The sequence below is a fragment of the Eriocheir sinensis genome, chromosome 19, assembly GCF_024679095.1.
Source record: "Eriocheir sinensis breed Jianghai 21 chromosome 19, ASM2467909v1, whole genome shotgun sequence".
NCBI lineage: Eukaryota > Metazoa > Arthropoda > Malacostraca > Decapoda > Varunidae > Eriocheir > Eriocheir sinensis.
In genome coordinates, this window is record NC_066527.1 from 19,006,030 (window position 1) to 19,024,106 (window position 18,077).

The 18,077-nt window shown below is 45.8% G+C and overlaps 1 protein-coding gene across 26 annotated transcripts in view; it reads left to right on the forward strand.

Annotated features, from left to right (window-relative positions):
• LOC127000835 (uncharacterized) overlaps positions 1–18,077 on the forward strand; it is a 163,836-nt gene that overhangs the window by 102,027 nt on the left and 43,732 nt on the right. For 22 of the 26 annotated variants that reach the window (XR_007754545.1, XR_007754546.1, XR_007754547.1 and 19 more), the window contains 7 exons: positions 5,818–5,997; positions 6,512–6,660; positions 8,668–8,763; positions 9,675–9,906; positions 10,335–10,400; positions 14,087–14,110; positions 17,713–18,077. The exon at positions 17,713–18,077 is cut by the window's right edge and continues 231 nt beyond it. Coding sequence is in view for 23 of the 26 variants with exons in the window: in XM_050864899.1 (XP_050720856.1) it covers positions 5,818–5,997; positions 6,512–6,660; positions 8,668–8,763; positions 9,675–9,906; positions 10,335–10,400; positions 14,087–14,110; positions 17,713–18,077 (1,112 nt within the window). In the remaining 3 variants the exon portion in view is untranslated. The remainder of the gene's footprint in view (positions 1–5,817; positions 5,998–6,511; positions 6,661–8,667; positions 8,764–9,674; positions 9,907–10,334; positions 10,401–14,086; positions 14,111–17,712) is intronic. The other 4 variants (XM_050864900.1, XM_050864904.1, XM_050864909.1 and 1 more) reach the window with 4 other exon arrangements.

Below are 18,077 nucleotides of genomic sequence, written 5' to 3' on the forward strand. Positions count from 1 at the left end.
GAACCCCTTAAATGGTCTTAGAACCCTTCCCTTGACTACTAGATTCCCTTTCCCTTCGTCTTACGTGGTCAAGGATCCTCCCTTCACTACTCTATAAACCCCTTCATGGATGGTTTCGAGCGTAGAGAACCTTCCTAGTCTAGAAACCTCCTCGTCAGTCAGTGTGTACGAAACCTCTAACACACCCTTACAGACGGATTAAACCCCTTTGTAAACCCCAAACTCATCCATACCTTAAAGACCACAGATACTCTACAGACCCATGGAATAAAAACCGTCTTCAACACCACTAAAGGAAACCCAAATCGCTTACCTGAATGTCACCTGCTCCTTCATCCTTTCCGATCATCCACGTCTAACACCCGTCCTTATATCACCTCCATTTACCTTGCCCTGAGCCCCTTGTGATCCCTACCTGCCCCTTTGTCTCTCTCCTCCATCCCCTTCTTCTGTTCCTCCTCCCAATCCTTCCCCTGGTAAGGATAAAGGTTGCATCATTAGCGGGAGGGGTCTTTGTAGGGCCCCGCTGTGTCTTTTAAGGGGAGTGTCCAAGGGGAAAGTAGAGGAGAATAATGGGAAAAGAAAAGGAGAACAGGGGGAGAATGCTATGTACTTTAGGTCATTTTGGGAGTAAGTAAACATCGGCTTGACGGATCCTTAGAGTTAATGAGGTCCCTAACGTGTCCTACTTAGCATATAGAGACAGATGAGATTTGTTAGTTAGTTAGTAAAGGAAAGGAGAGGAAAACATCGGCTTGACGGATCCTTAGAGTTAATGAGGTCCCTAACGTGTCCTACTTAGCATATAGAGACAGATGAGATTTGTTAGTTAGTTAGTAAAGGAAAGGAGAGGAGGAAAAGGACAGTGGGAAGATGTTGCTATAGGTCATTCTAGGAGTAAGTGATAAGCGGCTTGGCAGATCCCTAGAGTTTCATGAGGTCTCGAATGTGTCCAGCTTAGCGTATAGAGACAGGTGGGATTTGTTAGTTGGTTAGGAAAGGAAAGGAGAGGAGGAAAAGGACAAAGGGAAGATGCTGCTATAGGTCATTCTGAGAGTAAGTGAAAAGTGGCTTGGCAGATCCCTAGAGTTTTATGAGGCCACCAATGTGACTTAGCTGGCATATAGATAAACGTTATGGATTTTTTAGTTAGTTATTAAATGTGTTCGAAGGCTTGTCATACCTGTAGATTTTTTTAATTCAGATGAGGTGTAGGATCTGTGTTAATTAAGGTGTAGGTGTGTTATTTACCTGTGTGAGTTTGTTAGGTAATATGTATAGGTATTTATGAGGTGTTTAGATGCCTCCTCTCCCCTCCCCTGTCTTCTCTCTCCTCTCCCCTCCTCTTCATTCCTCTCCTCTCCCTTCCTCCCTTCCTTCCCTCTCCTCTTCCTTTCCTCCTCTTCCCTTCCCCTCCCTCCCTCCCTCCTCTCTCGTTTCCCTCCCTTCCTCCTCTCTCCTTTCCCTCCCTTCCTCTCCTGTCCCATTCTCTCCTCCCTTCCCTTCCCTCTCCTTCCCTTCCTCCTCTCTCCTCTCCCTATTCCTTCCCCAACCTCCTTCACCATCACCACCATCATCACCACCACCATCACCACCATTACCACCTTTACCTGTTGATAATGAGCCACGTGCGTCACCGTGTATGTTTCCGTGTATACCTCTGCACGTACACACACGCACACGCCTCTCTAGAGTATGTGTACATGGCAAAGATTTATGTATTTTTGTTTTTCTTTTTTCACCATCTGGTCCAGTGATGTTAAAGAGTTGTTAGTGTTACTTTGTTTTGTGTGTTTTTTTATTATATATGTGATGTTTATGAAGGTAGTAGAGTGAGGACTATGACCAGGTGATGTTTACCTCTAATGATCTCACCTGGAGGAGTTAATTAGCCTTAGGTGAAGGTGTAACTCAACTATTATTAACTTAAGACTGTACATAGTGACTAGTAACAGAAGGATCACCATCTACTAGTACGCTATTACCACTACTAGTAATACTTCTGTAATTAGCATACTGCTACTACTACTACTACTACTACTACTACTACTACTTCTACTGCTCTTCTCTACTCTTCTATACTCTCCTCTCCTCTACTCTCCTCTACCTTACTCTTCTACTACTACTACTACTACTACTACTACTACTACTACTACTACTACTACTACTCTAGCTACTATCACTGCTACTGCTACGTAAATTCACTGCTACAATAGACATGGACAGTTGAATACTATATTAAACAGATTTAGTCCAACCATGAATGTGTGTGTTAGTGTGTATATACGTAGCTGTATGTGTGTGTGTGTGTGTGTGTGTGTGTGTGTGTGTGTGTGTGTGTGTGTGTGTGTGTGTGTGTGTGTGTGTGTGTGTGTGTGTGTGTGTGTGTGTGTGTGTGTGTGTGTGTGTGTGTGTGTGTGTGTGTGTGTGTGTGTGTGTGTGTGTGTGTGTGTGTGTGTGTGTGTAATTTTTTTTGTGTGAGTTTTCTACCTGTGTGTGTGTGTGTGTGTGTGTGTGTGTGTGTGTGTGTGTGTGTGTGTGTGTGTGTGTGTGTGTGTGTGTATATAATTTTTTCCGTGTGAGTTTTCTACTTTATGTGTGTGTGTGTGTGTGTGTGTGTGTGTGTGTGTGTGTGTGTGTGTGTGTGTGTCTCCAAGCCCTGCTAACCTGTCATTCTCTCTCCGCCACGACTAACGCAGACCCCAAAGGTAAAAAGACAACGAACTGGTGACGTTTAAGCACTGCACTCACTGGCATGTGTCGAGGCTAGGCTCTGAGCACCCTAGATGTGTAGGCTGAGCACCGCCACACCCTAAGCCGCTACCACTGATACTACCACTACTACTACTACTATTACTCCTGCCACCACCATCACTACCACTAATACTACTTATCACTGCCACTGCTTTTTTTTTTCTTCTCAGATGACTATTTCTATCAATTGTGTCATTGCAAGTATCAGTATATTGACTTCTACAACGACAGTGACAAATGAGTACTACTACTACTACTACTTCTACATCTACTACTACCATTGCTCCTGTCTCCACCACCACGACTTCTCCACCCCACCATTACAACAATTACTACTACTATTACTTCTATCATACACACACGCACACGCACACGCACACACACCGCTCCGATGGCTCAGTCAGTCAAAGCTCTACGCTGCCAGGCTTCGCGGCCTGGGAGACGGAGGTTGGAGCCCCGCTCAGGCCGGGATTTTTCCGCTGTCAAGGAGCGGTTACTGTCCCCCCTTGAGCAAGGGGGATGGGGTGTGTGGTGTGTGAGGTCCCAGTAGAACCCAGAGATCGACAATGATGAGCCATGCTCCAATCGGGAGGGTACTTGCTGGCGATGACGAGTCCAGCTCGTGATCAGGCCGTAGTGAATTACACACACACACACACACACACACCACCACCACCAGCTCACGCATCCCTTGCACCCCTAACGCCCCTCCCCCTACAGCACACTCTCCACACTTCCCCTTCACATCCCTTCCCTCCCCATCGCACCCCAACACTCCCCTTCACCCCCCAGCATCCGGATGTTCACCCCACACACACCCCAGTACAGTTAGCACCCCTCTTTCTCCCCAGCACTGCATGCCACCCCTTCTCCCCATTTTTCCCCTTTTTCTCTCTGCCCCTAACTCCCCTCCCCTTAGTCTTGTGTCGTGTAAGTGTTCGGGTGTTAATACTGTCACCCCACTCCCCCCTTTTCTCACCCCTACTCCCCATCTTTCAGAAGATATATTAGTCTCCCCTTTCCCTTCTGTCCATCCCTTAAGAATTTCATAGCTGCCAGAATTTAGATTTTTGCCAAGACACGAGAGAGAATGTTAGATTGACTAGTTATATGTGATTTTTACTGTCCAAACCAACTCAGAGCTGCAATTTAACATAGAGGTAGAGCGAGAGGAACAGAGATATAATGAAAAGGTCCATAAAACGACTGGATTTGTTTGAGATTTGAGCGGGGTTTTTTTATAATGGCGATCTCGTCTTTTTTTTTTACGTGTTGTTTTTCTCTTTAGTACGGTAGAATCTTTTTTTTTTTACCTTATATATAATAATGACTGTAATAGTTCCATTTCTTCAGCATTCCACGTTTTTTTGTCGCCTTGAACTCTGGCTCTCGCAAGACTCTCCCGCCGCCACGAAAACAGCCACGAGAATAACCGTTACCTTTCCCTTATGACTAATTAACGCCGCGCACTTACCCGCCTGGCCGACGCTCACCTGGGCCTTGCCTGCTGCGTCACGCGGAGAAGAAAACAAAAGTAATATCGTTTTTTTTGTTTTGTTTTTCGTTTTTTTTATGTTTCTACCTATGGGTGGAGCAGGCTTTCTTGGTGGGGCCTGATGGTCGGCCCAGCCCGTTGTGGCGCAGGCAAGTGTTTATAGTGGCGCCATCCTGCTTGGCTCATGCAGCCCCCCGGATCTCATCTTTGATCCTCTCCTGAGAGAGAGAATCCAGAGTCCGGGTTGACAGGTGGTCTTCGGGACAGCACGTGGGTAGTCTGTGGCCATTCGGCGGTGACCAAAATCTCAGCTGTGGCGGCGTGTGAGACCCAAACCCGCGTCCTCCTGGACGCGGCGGCGGCACTCTGACCACTCAGCCACCGCCTCCTCAGGGCCGTATGCCCTAAGGACATACACTTTTACTTCTCCTAATTTTTTATCCCGTCCATTAACTCGCTTCCCTTACCGTTAACTTGTTTCCCTTGTTAACTCTCCCGGCTGTGTAGTTTCCTAGTGCGTTGATGCCAGAGTAAAGGGCGGTAGACAGAGCGATGGATAAGTGCCGGGTAGAGTCATAATACCGTCTCACTAACTTGCTCTCCTTATTCCTGTTACCTGCTTCCTAATGCGTTGGTGCCAGAGTAGAGCGATAGATAATGGTAGATAGAGCAATAGGTAAGGCCAGGTAATGTAGTGATACCTCCTGCCTTGGTCTCTTCTCGGCTCTCTCTTGTGTAGCTGTGAAGTGCGTCGAGGCCGGATTAATGGATAGACAGAGGGAAAGAGAGAGAGAGGGAGGTAGATAAAGCGAAGGAGAAGCGCCAGATTAGAGTTTTATTTATTTTATTTCACAAGTAGGAGTAGCAGAAAAGTACATATCCTCCTCTTCCTCCATTTGTTTTCCTCTTCCTCTTCCTCCTCCTCCTCCGTTTCCTCATTTCTCCATTAATGAGGAAACGGGGAGGAAGAGGAAAAGAAAGAAAGATAGAAAAATTATTGTCTAGAGGAAATTATCAGGATTCGAGAGGGAAAGAGAAAAGAAGGTAAAGAAGAAAATTAAAGGAGCTGAAAAGAAAGACAGGCCGGAGAGGGGAGAGAAATGAGGAAACGAGATAGTAAAAAAGGAAGAGGAGAAAGATAAACAAAGAAAATACTGAAAAAAAGGAAAGTATGAAGAGAGAAACAAAGAAAGAAAGATAAAAATAGAAAGAAGTGGAGGAAAAGGAGAACAAAAAAACAAATTAAAATAGAACACATAAATAGAATAGATAGAAATAGATACAAAAAAAAATAACCAAAGACCACAAAAAAGATAAAAAAAGAGAAGAAAATTAGGAGGAAGAGGAGAACGAAAAACAAACAAAAACAAAACACGTAAATACAATAGCCAGCAGTAGGTACTCCCCCCCCCCCCCCCCAAAAAAAATGGCCCCCCTAAAGAAAGCTAGCCAATCCCCCAATCAAATTCCCCTTCCGTCCCTTCCCTTCACTACCGCAACCTCTTCCCTTCCCGTTCCCTTCCTCCCACACTTACCCATCGTCCCCTTCCTCCCCCCTTCCCCCCTAGGACTCCCGGATCCCCCAGTGGACGTGCAAGTCGAGGCGGGCCCCCAGGACGGCTCCCTACTGGTGACCTGGCTGCCCGTGACCATCAACAGCACGGGCGGAACTTCTAACGGGGCACCGGTCACGGGCTACGCTGTCTACGCGGACGGGAAGAAGGTGACGGAGGTTGAAAGCCCGACAGGTAAGCTTGGGTTCGGGGTTGATTGGGGTTGATGTTGGGTTATGAGGTAAGGTTGAGTTAGGGTTGAGGGAGGTTTGTCTGGGGTAGAAGTTGGGTTGAGGAAGGGTTGATCTGGTGACGATATTAGGTTAGGGATTAGTGGGGTTGCTTAGGCTTGAAGTGGAGTTGGCTTGGTCAAGTTGGGATGGGGTTATGAGGTTAGGCTGTGTTAGGGTTGAGGTTGGGTTGAGGTGGTGAGGTGCTAGATGGGGTTATGAGGATAGGTTGTGTTGGGGTTGATGTGGTGAGGTTCTGGGTGGGGTTATGAGGTTAGGTTGTGATAGGGTTGATTGGGGTTGGTCTGGGATTGATTTATGAAGATGTATATATAGGTTGATGATAGATAAATATGAAATAGATAGAGAGAGAAAAAAATCTATCAATACTAAGTCATATATACTCATTAACATATCCTCTCTCTCCTCCTCTCCTACCTCCTCCTCCCTCTCCATTCCCCAACCCCTCCCCCCAACAGGTGACCACGCCCTCATCGACCTGACCAAGATCCCCGGGTTCGAGCCCAAGCAGGTCACGGTCCGCACCAAAAGTCGGGACAGCGTGTCGGGTGATTCGGTGCCCAGCCAGATTCCGACGCACTTCTCCCGGGGGCGCGGTCGGGGCAAGGTTCGTGACCAGACCTGACCTGACTTCACTTGTTAATTGCTTGACCTCTCACCTGACCTGTTTTTGCTTTTTTTTTTTTTTATCTGAAGCGTTTGTGATTTGTGTGTTGCTTTTTTTTCTTTTGGTTTTGTTTGTCTGATTATCATTATTATTTTTTTATTATTATTTGTTCTTGTATCATTCTTACTGTTATCTTTATTAGTCTTTATTAATCAAAATAGAAGAATCATCCTTTATTTTACATGATAGGTTTGTTATGGACTTATTTTTTTTATTATTATTATTTTTTATATATGAAGATCTCTTTTCTTGACACTTCTAATTACTCTTTTTTATCTCTAATATATTCCTAAATTTTCCGTTTGTTTCCTTCATTTTTCGTCATTTTTTTCAAGGGTCCGCACATTTTTCTCCTCATTTTTTTGACATTTTCAGATTCTGTTATATTTCCTCGCTGTGTTTCGTGTGAGGAACATTTGCATGACAGCGGAGTGTTGCACGTGTTTCATTGCTGAGATTAAATTCCTCAAAGTGATTTAAAACTGCACACGGCTTGTTACTGTGCTGGCCTTCCTGTTGATGCATCTTTTTCCAACTTTATTGCAACAGATTTTAACAGATTTTCATGTCTAGTTATATTTTTAATAGTTTCCCTCGATTCTCTTTAACAGTTAGTGTGTTAGTGTGTTTTTGTTCATCTTTTTGCAGCGGACATATAAGTATCCCCTCATTGCAGTAAATTGCCCTTGAAAATGCTCTAATTTATGCTATTTTAGAAAGCATTGATTTATTATACTTGGCATGCTGACCTTGTGTTGTGTGATGCTGATTTTTAATGTTATTTTGCTGTTTTGTGATGTGTTGTAAAATGTTTGTTTTTATATTAGTCTCCCCTTTCCAGCCCTTTCCAGTGTCCTTGCCTCTGTCACTGTGTTCCTGGTCTTCTTCTTTCTCTTCTTCCCCTTCTTCTTCCTCTTCTTCTTCTTCGTCTTCTTACTTTCGTTATTGTTTGTTCTTGCCTTCCTCTTCTGTCCTCGTCTCTTCTTCCCGTTTTCTTTTTGCTCTTCCTTCTCTCTCTTTCTCTTCTGGGTATTTATGACACCCACTTCTTATATTGTATCTTGCTCTGTTCTTTTGTTTTTATATTAGTCTTTCCTTCCCAACTTCCTCCTCCGTTTTCTTTTTATCTTTCCCTCTTCTGTCTTTCTCTTCTGACTATTTATCACACCCACGTATTATATTTTGTTACCTTTCCTCTTTATCTTGCTCTGTTCTTTTGTTTTTATATTAGTCTTTCCATCCCAACTTCCTCCTCCTCCGTTTTCTTTTTATCTTTTCCTCTTCCCTTCCTTTTCTAGCTATTTATCACATCCACGTATTATATTGTGTTTCCTTTTGTCTGTATCTTGCTCTGTTCTTTTGTTTTTATATTAGTCTTTCCATCCCAACTTCCTCCTCCTCCGTTTTCTTTTTATCTTTCCCTCTTCTCTCTTCCTATTCTAGCTATTTATCACACCCACGTCTTCTATTGTATTTCCTTTTGTCTGTATCTTGCTCTGTTCTTTTGTTTTTATATTGGTCTTTCCTTCCCAACTTCCTCCTCCTCCGTTTTCTTTTTATCTTTTCCTCTTCTCTTCCTCTTCTTGCTATTTATCACATCCACGTATTATATTGTGTTTCCTTTTCTCTGTTTATTGCTCTATTCTTCTGTTTTCTCTATCTCATCCTTTTTTTATTTCGTTATGGTCTACTGTTTGATTGTCTGTTTGTTTGTGCTACTGTATGTAAAGTTATGCAGCTGTTGTTGTTGTTTTAAAGTGTATTGTATCTACCTAACGTGTGCTGTTGTTTTTCTGTTTAAGTTCCGCTGCATTCATTCATTCCCTTTACGTTGTGTTGTTGTTGTTTTTGTTGCTGCCATTTGTTTTTAAGTTTGTTGTATTTTTTCTTTTTATTTTGCACGGCTTGATGGCATCCCCGCTTCCCTCCCTCCCTCGCCGCCACCAGCAGGAGCAGGACGAAGACTTGCTCACCTCAGACCTTGACAGGCCCTCAGAGCTCTCCGATATTGCCGAGGAGAGCGAGACGGACCTGACAGACGAGGTAAAGTGCAGCCCCGGTCCTCCGCTACGCCGCCACCGCCGCCGCCGCCGCCATGGGATATGTTCTTACACTTTTACTGTCAATTTCTCTTCTCCCTCATTCCCATTCTCGTTTTATACTGCTTCTTTTTTTTTCTTCTACTGTCTTTACCTCTATCGCTGTGTTCCTGGTGTCGCTCCTCTTTTTTCCTTTTCTCTCTATTCCTCTTCCTTTTCTTTCTCCTCCTATTCTCTTTTTCTCCTCCTCTTTCTCTTCCTACGCTCTTACCGTCGCCTCTTCTACTGTTTTACCTCTGTGGCTGTGTTCCTGATCTTCCTCCTCTTTTCCTCCTCTTCTCACGTCTCCGTCAGTCTGGCGTGGTGGCGGCGGTGCTCTGTGGCGGCGGCATCGCGGAAAATGGAGGTTATGGTTGCGGCCGCGTAGAAAATGGAGGTTATTTTGAGTTTGTCGGGTTGGGGCACTTACGTAATAGTGTGTTTCGCCGAGCATTGTCTCCCGCGCGTGACCTGCCTTCCTGCCTGCCTCCTGCCTTCCTGCTGCCTGCTTCCTGCCTCCCGCCGAGCCGTGACGGCCGCGCCGCCCCCCTGAGGGTCGCCTGCACACACCTGGACGCCGCCGCGTGTGTCCGACAGGTCACCAAGGATCGATTTAGATCAGGGGTGACCCGCGGGCGGCGGCGTGGGCGTGGGGCTGGAGGCTGCCTCATGGCCGGCTGTACAAGGGCCGTAGATCAATATTGGGAGGCGGGTGGGGCGGGGCGGGACGGGGCGGGGCGGGGCGGAGTAGAGGTAGACCGAAGGAGCGGGCTCGGGCGGCAGGACACAGGCAGGCGGCAGACAGGTGTCCGCGGCCAGTGCCGGGCGGCGCGGCGCCTCGAGCGGGCCGCAGTGACACAGCGTCTCCTCCCGCAGGACATGCACGCCGACGGCCACAAGCCGGGGCAGCACCCCGCGGGGCCCCACCACGGTCCGGGGCAGCGCGGGGCCCAGCACAGCCAGGGCAGCCTGCGGGACCGGCTGCTGGGCCGCGTGCGGGGCGACCCTGAGCAGACCATCCTGGAGCACGAGGACGGCGTGGGCGACGGCTACGGGGGGCCGGCGCAGGGCCAGCAGGGGGGGCCGCACGCCCCCATCCCCGCCATAGGTGAGTGTGCAGCTCGGCAGCCGCGGGGGCGTGGGTGAGGCGTGTGCGCCGCCCCGCCACTCTGGCGCGGCATGAGGCACACGCCACCGCACTGCTGCCGCTGCTGCCGCTGCTGCTGCTGCTGCCGCTGCTGCTGCTGTTGCTGCTGCGTTATGCTGATGCTGATGCTGCTGCTCTCACGTAACACAGCTTTGCTTACCTTAAGTTGTCATGCTGATATGATGATGATGATGAACATGATGATGATGATGATGATTCTTGTGTCACAGATAACCCTTGTGTCTTGTTAGTCAGTCACTGAGTAGCTCGGCCTCTGCCGCCTTAATCAGACAGGGTCCGTAACTTAAGGTCTTAACCTCTTGTTGTCGCAAGATAAATAAGAGTGTCATTTTCTCTCCCCCTCCCCCCCCCCTGTGGCCCTGGCTCAGGCACCACCAGGAGTGGCTTGGCCAGACTCTCAAACTCTTTATTCAATACCATAGGGCAGTTAAAAGGTAAACACTCCTGTATCTTCCTCTCCTTCCTACCTTACGTACTCTTGTGTCCCGTGCCGGGCCTCGCGGCTCGCTGTACATAGTGAGGTGGCGCGCGCCGCCCTGGGGACGCTGCGCCCCCCCCCCATAACTCATCGCTCGAGTCTCCTCATGCCGTGCTTTTTGAGCCAAGACTTTTGGTACCCAGAACATTCTTCATAGTCACGCTAGAACCACATTTTTTACTACAACTTTAGGTGATTTTGTTGCAGGTGATTGTAAGCGTTTTTTTCTCCCCTTTCTCCGTCCTTCCCTGCCTCTCCCTCCCTGTCTCTGTCTCACCTGTTGTCTTGGTCTCCTGATCACTGCGGGCCTCCCTCCCTCCCTCCCTCCCTGCCGCTCCTCACACTCTCAGACCTGCTTTACCTCACTTCTCCGCCTCGGGTGTTTTCCTCCCCGCCAGCTGCGGGTCGGATCACTTTGACGAGGGAGTCAATCATCGCTTGTAGCGCTTTTACTCTTGTTTTGACTTTTTGGCGTAGAGGACGCACTTAGAGCCTCGCGAGAACACGGCGGCGGCCTGGCTGCCGATACGCGGCGCGGGGCGAGGCGAGGACGACCAAGATATTCACTCCAGTTTACAGAGGGTGGTAATGGCCGCTGGTGCTGCTGCTGCTGATGATGATGGTGATCTTGCCGTCTTTTTGCGGGGCAGCTAATGTGTGCTCACTCACAAACATGTTAAAATCATTAAGGCCATACAAAAAGATCTGCTGTTTTCTCTTTTTAACAATCATCACGTAAAACAATTGCGTCGTGGGACAACGGATAATGATGGCCGCGTCTGTTGTTGATGACGGTAAAAAGATTTTTTCCTTGCTCTTCACGGGACGACAAATTACGAGTTACGCGGAAGTTAAGAAAAGCGATATAAATAGATGATTTTTTTCCTATATTCCCTTTGCCAGCAATATTTTGTCCACTAGAAAAGCTAATATTTGTGTTATATGACGAGTTAACCAAGAAAATTGTCATCATTATTTGACATATGAGTTATTCATTGTCTAGCATTACGTCGTTCATTAAATTTTCTCAGTTGTGTGTTACAATACGTGATAACGAAGAAAATGCCAAAAAGGTCTTCATCAGTCACTAATTTCTTGATGCCCAATACCCATTTTGCTTAACTAGATTAAATGTCTTCGGATAAAAATATCACAACTTAATCCTTTGCCTCAGCTTTATAGGATGACACGGCACCGAAACAGAGGCAAGTCACGCTATTCAAACTATCAGTCAAAACAAAAACAAATTCTAGGTTACTGATATGTCTTTGAAAAACATATATATGGTAAACGAAATGCGATTAATAACTACCGCAGACTTACTTAAGCCGCTTCATGTTTCTTGCAGCTGAAGTAAGTCAATCTATACAAATTTCTCGATCTTACAAGGAAAACAAATCTAAGTTGCCGAAATATCCTCAAAACACTTGTTGAAAATTAAACGAGATCAGTGATTACCGCAGATTTTTCTTCCTCTGTGTTCTGAACCAAGTCACACTATACAAATTTATCGGTCTTACAAGGAAAACAAATCTGAGTTGCCGATATATCCTCAAAACACGTGCTGTAAATAAGACGAGATGAAAGTTTACCGCAGACTTTTTCTTCCTCTCTGCCCCGCCCGCCCGCCGCCAGCCCCTCGTCGTGTTCTCTTCGAGTCTTCAGTTCAATCACCTTAGAGTTAATTATTTTTGTCACCTGCTCGGCACATCGTCTCTCGCGCCCGTGTGTCACAGCGCACCTCTCACACCTGTGCATGTGTGTGTGTGTGTGTGTGTGTGTGTGTGTGTGTGTGTGTGTGTGTGTGTGTGAGAGAGAGAGAGAGAGATAGATAGATAGATAGATAGATAGATTTAGATAGATAGAGATAGAGAAAGAAAGTGATTGAGTGTATGTGTGGGAGAGAGAGAGAGAGAGAGCGTACATTGTGTGTGTGTGTGTGTGAGTTTGCTAGTGTGTGTACGTATATGTAATAGTAAGAGAACAGCCTCGCAGTCACAATCGCTCAGGCTCACAGAAATAAAAAAGAAATAAAAGAAATAAAAAAAGAAAAAGAAAAACGCTAACCCAATTCTCTGTTGAACTCTCAACCCGGAAGTTTGTTTTTTGCAGCTAAACTTTATGCACAAAATGTCAGCCAGTCAGTCAGCCAGTCAGTCAGTCAGTCAGTCTATCAGTCAGTATATCAGTCAGTCAATCAGTTAGTCAGTCAGTCAGTCAGTCAGTCAGTCTATCAGTCAGTCAATCAGTCAGTCAGTCTATCAGTCAGTCAGTCAATCTCAGTCAGACAGTCAGTAGCGTTTGTGACTGCGAGGCGATGACACGTGACTCTTGTTGTCGTGACTCACGTTCGACCCCTAATGGCTGCGGGTCAGGTCACGTTAGGTCAGTCACGCAGCACCGGCAAAGCGCAAGACGAAAATAGCCGCGAAATCTCTCGTTTGCATTTTTCTCGAGCGAAAGTTAAGATAAATTTTAGTTTTCATTTCTTAATACTTTTCTTGCTGAGGAGTAACAGTAGTAGTATTGTTATTATTATCATTATTATTATTATCATTATTATTATTATTACTATCATTATTATTACTATTATTATTACTTATGACACCTTTGCCTCTGGTCACCGTGAGTCACAGGAGAGAGTCACGTGTTTGGGGGTCTCAGGGAAGGAGGGAAGGGGAGAGGAAGGGATGGAGGGGGGCTCAGGTGTGTGGCTTACCTGTCTGCCTCACCTGCCCCCCTCCTCCCTCTCCCCTTCCCACCTCCCCTTCCTCCCCACCGTAGCTTAAGACAAACGAGAATGCTTATAGTTTTTACGATCTTTTCTCTTTCTTCTTCTTTTACTCAATAAGATTAATCAAGATCTGTTTTTTATATCTCACTTTTTTATATCTGTGTGTGTGTGTGTGATTATGACTTACCTACTCTCTCTCTCCCTCTCTGCCTTCCAGTAAGTGTTGGGTGTTGTGTCTCTCTGGAGGAATATCTTGTCTTCATTTCTTTGCTTTTTTGTGGTCACTTCACTTCGCGTCCTCCTCCACTAACTATATAGCTCTTGAGTCCTTGTAACTATTTTTTTTTCTCTTGTAACTTAACTATTTTTATTCTCTTGGAACTTAAACATAACTATTTTTCCCTTAGAACTTAACTATTTAATTCTCTTGGAACTTAACTATTTTTTTCTCTTGGAACTTAGCTATTTTTATTTTCTTGTAACTTGACTATTTTTATTCTCCTAGAACTTAACTGTTTTATTCTTGTAACAACTATTTTTATTCTCTAAGAACTCAACTACTTTTTTACTCTTGGAACATAACTATTTTTATTCCCTGAGAACTTGACTATATTCATTTTCTTGTAACTTAACTTTTCTCTCGTCACTTAACCATTTTTTATTGTCTTGAAACTAAGAACTTTTTTAATTCCCAATCACTAACTCTTTTTGGGAGGGATTGTTTGGTGCATTTGCTAGTTATTTTTCTCTCTTATTTATTATTATACCTCACGTTCCAAGCTTTTTTACTACTACTACTACCATTATTACCGTCATTGTCTCTTATGATTACCTGTCTAGCTGTCTTTGTACCTTTACCTTCCACCGGTCCATGTTGCATCGCCTCAACTCTCTCTTTTCCCTGCCAGGCAAAGGCGCCTCCAGACCGAGACGTAAGTACCGAAGCTTCGATCCCTCATCCGAACTTCGCAGGGAGAACCCGAACCCATCACCCCCTTTAGTTTGGTCTCTGGTTTCCCTTTGTTCTCATCATGGTGGTGGTTTTCCTTTACGTCCTCGTCCCTGTGTCCTCGTGGCTTCGTGGCGCTGCACTCTCGCGGTTTAGAAGTCTCGTTTGGCGTTCACTTGATGGCGTTTAGGGAGTGAATCTCTCGGTCGTGCCTCTGATCCGGCCCGTTCTCACGTTCAGTACCTTCATTTAGTAGTTTCCAAGCCATTAATGTCCCGTACTTCGATCACTCAGTAGTTTTCAAACCCTCAATCGTGTCTTGAATTCGATTTCTCGCTCCGTTTTTCTCTACAACCGAAGTTTCAAGTTTTCAATCCTTGTGTCTTGTCTTGGATTCTTCGTCTGTCTAGTTCAATCAATAACTTTTGGATGCCACCGAAGTCTAAATCTCAGTCGACGGTTATTAATTTTCTTTGATACTTTCCTGGATTTATATGACGCTGGATGAGTAATAATTTCCCGTACCAAATTCGTGGAGTCTTGGATTAATTCTTGCGGTACAGTTTGGGTGTTCGGGGCTCTGATTAACATTGCATTTTGTCTTCCTAAAAACTATGAGTGGCCTTATTCTGAGTTTTAACGTAACTGATGCTCGCACGGAGAAGTTATGGTTAAAGGTGTGAAGTCATTGCAGGAGTTACGTCTGTACGAATACTTGAAAAAAAAAAAAAATCTCACCCATCCCGAAGGCTAGAACAGAAAAAAAAAATATCACGCGTATCTCAAAGGCTTAAAACACTTCATCATATCTGTTTATGCCCCGTCCACTTGAAACAAAAGCCACAAACTAGATAATATAATGTTTAAATTCTCTGTACTTTTTTTGCTCTGCCTTCGGTTTCATCTTTGCATAGCGTTTCTTGATGTTATTAATTCGATCTTGATGTTATTAATTCGACTCAGTCCTTTCATTTATAATCCACGCGTGGCGCTCACACGAATTACTCTTTCGTCGTTTGATTTCTTGCGGCACTTCTTGCTTTGCTGTTAAAAAGAACTGAGTTATTTAAGCTATGCGGAATTTTCTGTTCAAAATATACAAAGCCAAAAAAATGTTCCAGCCATCTATTCTTCAAACTTTAAAAACCCCAAGTGCTGAATTCACGGTTCCGCTTTTCCTTATAGTTTTGTGATTTTTATTCTACATTTTATTTACCGTTTCGGAATAAAAAAAAAATGCGAAAAGAATCGAATCAACGCAATCCAGTATAGGAGAGCTCGGCCGATCTCTGTGACGGATAACGAAAGTCGACGATATGATGTCAAGTCGCCGTGTTGTCAAACCTCAGCCTTGCCTTCCCTTGCTCACTAAACCCTCGATGTCACTTTAACCCGGTAGCAGCAACGGGCCAAATTTCTGCCATGATATAAACCTCCCAAAATAGATGATGCATAAACTGATCACATATGCGTTGATATTTATTATGAAATGGTTTGCGTGAGTGATGATTCCTTCTCATTATTTTGCTTAGAGGGGCCTTTAACCTAACCTAACCTAACCTAACCTAAGGAACATGATCCCCGCAGCTACCGGGTTAAACAGACCAGCGCCAGGATGGATAACACCGCGGGCGGAAACCTTGCTCCGTATCCCGGGTCAGTGTTCTCAAGACACTTTCGGCTCTAACAACAACTACGCTTCATATATTTAAATTTGCGTCGCCCAAGCTCATATTTGACAAGGCGTTCGTGGGAGTTTTGTGCATTTCCAGGGGTAGCTTTATGACCCTGGTGGTAGTTTGACCCTTCCTCTGCACCATGAACCTAAAAGAACACTCCTTCGAACCCGACTAATCTCCTTTTTGACCTTTGGAAATAGTTGACTGAAGAGACGAGAGAGTTTAAGAACACTGGCCTATTTCCCAAGGCCGCAAAGGAAGTTAATCGGGTTCTCATGAGTGTTTTCTTACGTTCATCGTTTAAAAACCTTGTCAAACTATCACTAGGCTCGTAAAACTACCAATGGAAACACTAACACAGCCTCTACGCAAGCCTTATCGAATGTGTGCGTGTGTGTAAACTCCGAAATGTTTAAGAATATGGAAGTTACGTTATATTCTCAAGACCAGAACCAAGTGTTTCATCCATTACGTTACATTCCCAAGACGAGGACCGAGTATTTCATCCCTGGCTGTGCCCATTCTAGCACTGACCTCCCGAGACCCAGACCAGGACCAAGGGTTTCGTCCTCGGCTGTACCCATCTTAGCCCCGACCCTCTTGTAACGCGACCGTCTAAATCTCTTGCTCCCTTCACTCCTAAATACGATAGAGTCTAATTCTCCATCTGCTTCACTCGCTATTTTCACCTTTAACTAACTTCCGCTCTAACCAGGACACGTTAAAGTAGTGTTTCTCTTCGTCGGATCCATGTCAGTGTTTGTAAGTGTGTATGTACGTGTTCGTAATTCTGTGTTTGTTCGTGCGTTTGTTTGTGTGTGTCTATGTTAGCCGCCATCGCCCTTCCGTGGGAACTACTGACCACCTCTTCTTTGTTTCCTTTTCTTCTTGTTTATCTCCAGTTTTTCACCCGTTCCGTTTTCTTTATTGTTTCTCCGCACCCGTTTTCTTTCTTCGTATCTTTTTTTCTGTCTTTTTTCTTCCCACTTTCTCTTTTCTTTCTATTTATCCATTTTCCCTCTATGTCTCATTTATCCTCTCCGTAGAAGGTTCAGAACAATTAGCACAGATACACTTCTCCCTCCTCTTCCTCCTCCTCCTCCTCCTACACCTCCTCCTCCTCCTCCTCCTCTTCGTATTCCCATTCCTCATCCTTCCATAGACTCATTATCATAGTTCCTCCTCCTCCTTCTCCTCCTCCTCCTCCTCCTCCTCCTCCTCCTCCTCCTCCTTTCCGTTCGTCAACCGTATAAGACACGTACTACGGTTCTCCTCTCCAGCACTGTACCTGTAGCATTCCTGTATTTACCTAATTGACCTCACCTGTACTGCCCAGGAAACCCCCCACCACTCCTAAATGTTTATATCTAGTGTCCTGACCTCACCCTGACCTGACCTCACCCTCCCTCTTCCTCTCCACTTACACATTCTACATCCCGAAACACGCACACACGCACACGGACGCACACGCACACTCACACACAACACATGAACCAAACATAACACTGACCTGTACCAACCACGAAACACAACACAAATAATGATAAGACAATTAAAAACACACCTAAGCAAACTAAAACAAAGACAACATACACCAAACACAACACAGGAGATACACAAAAGAAAACACTCCCCCATACCAAACATATAACAGCCCTATAACACACACCATCAACCCAAACAGACTTACAGACATAAAGACATCAGCAATAGTCATGATAGCAATACAAACACAACTAGATAACCACAAATACAAAAGAAAAACAAGAAACACTCACCCATACCCAACACACAACAGCCCCACAACGCACACAACACCAACCCACACAGACCTTAGCTGTAGAAACGCAGGCAAGGCAGGCGTCCGGACCAGCCCCGCGCCGGCCTGACCCTTCCCCTCCCGCAGAGATCACCAAGGACGAGCCGCACGGAGGCCTCGACACCTACAAGGACGACGAGTACGACACCGGACCGGGCGGCAGGGGGCGGGACCCTCGCGCACCCCCTCCGAGGTCACACATGGAGCGTGGGCGACCTCCTCCCCCTCCCCAGCAGCACCGACCCCCGCCCAGGGACCCCAGAGACCCCAGAGACCCCAGGGATATGAGAGACCCGCGGGACATGCACTATGGAAGGGACCCACGTGATATGAGGGACCGACGAGACCCACACATGCGAGACCAACATGGCCCACGAGACCCCCGTGACCCCAGAGACCGCTACGACCACCGCGGCGGGGACTACGGGCGTGAGTTCGGGGGGCGTGAGGGC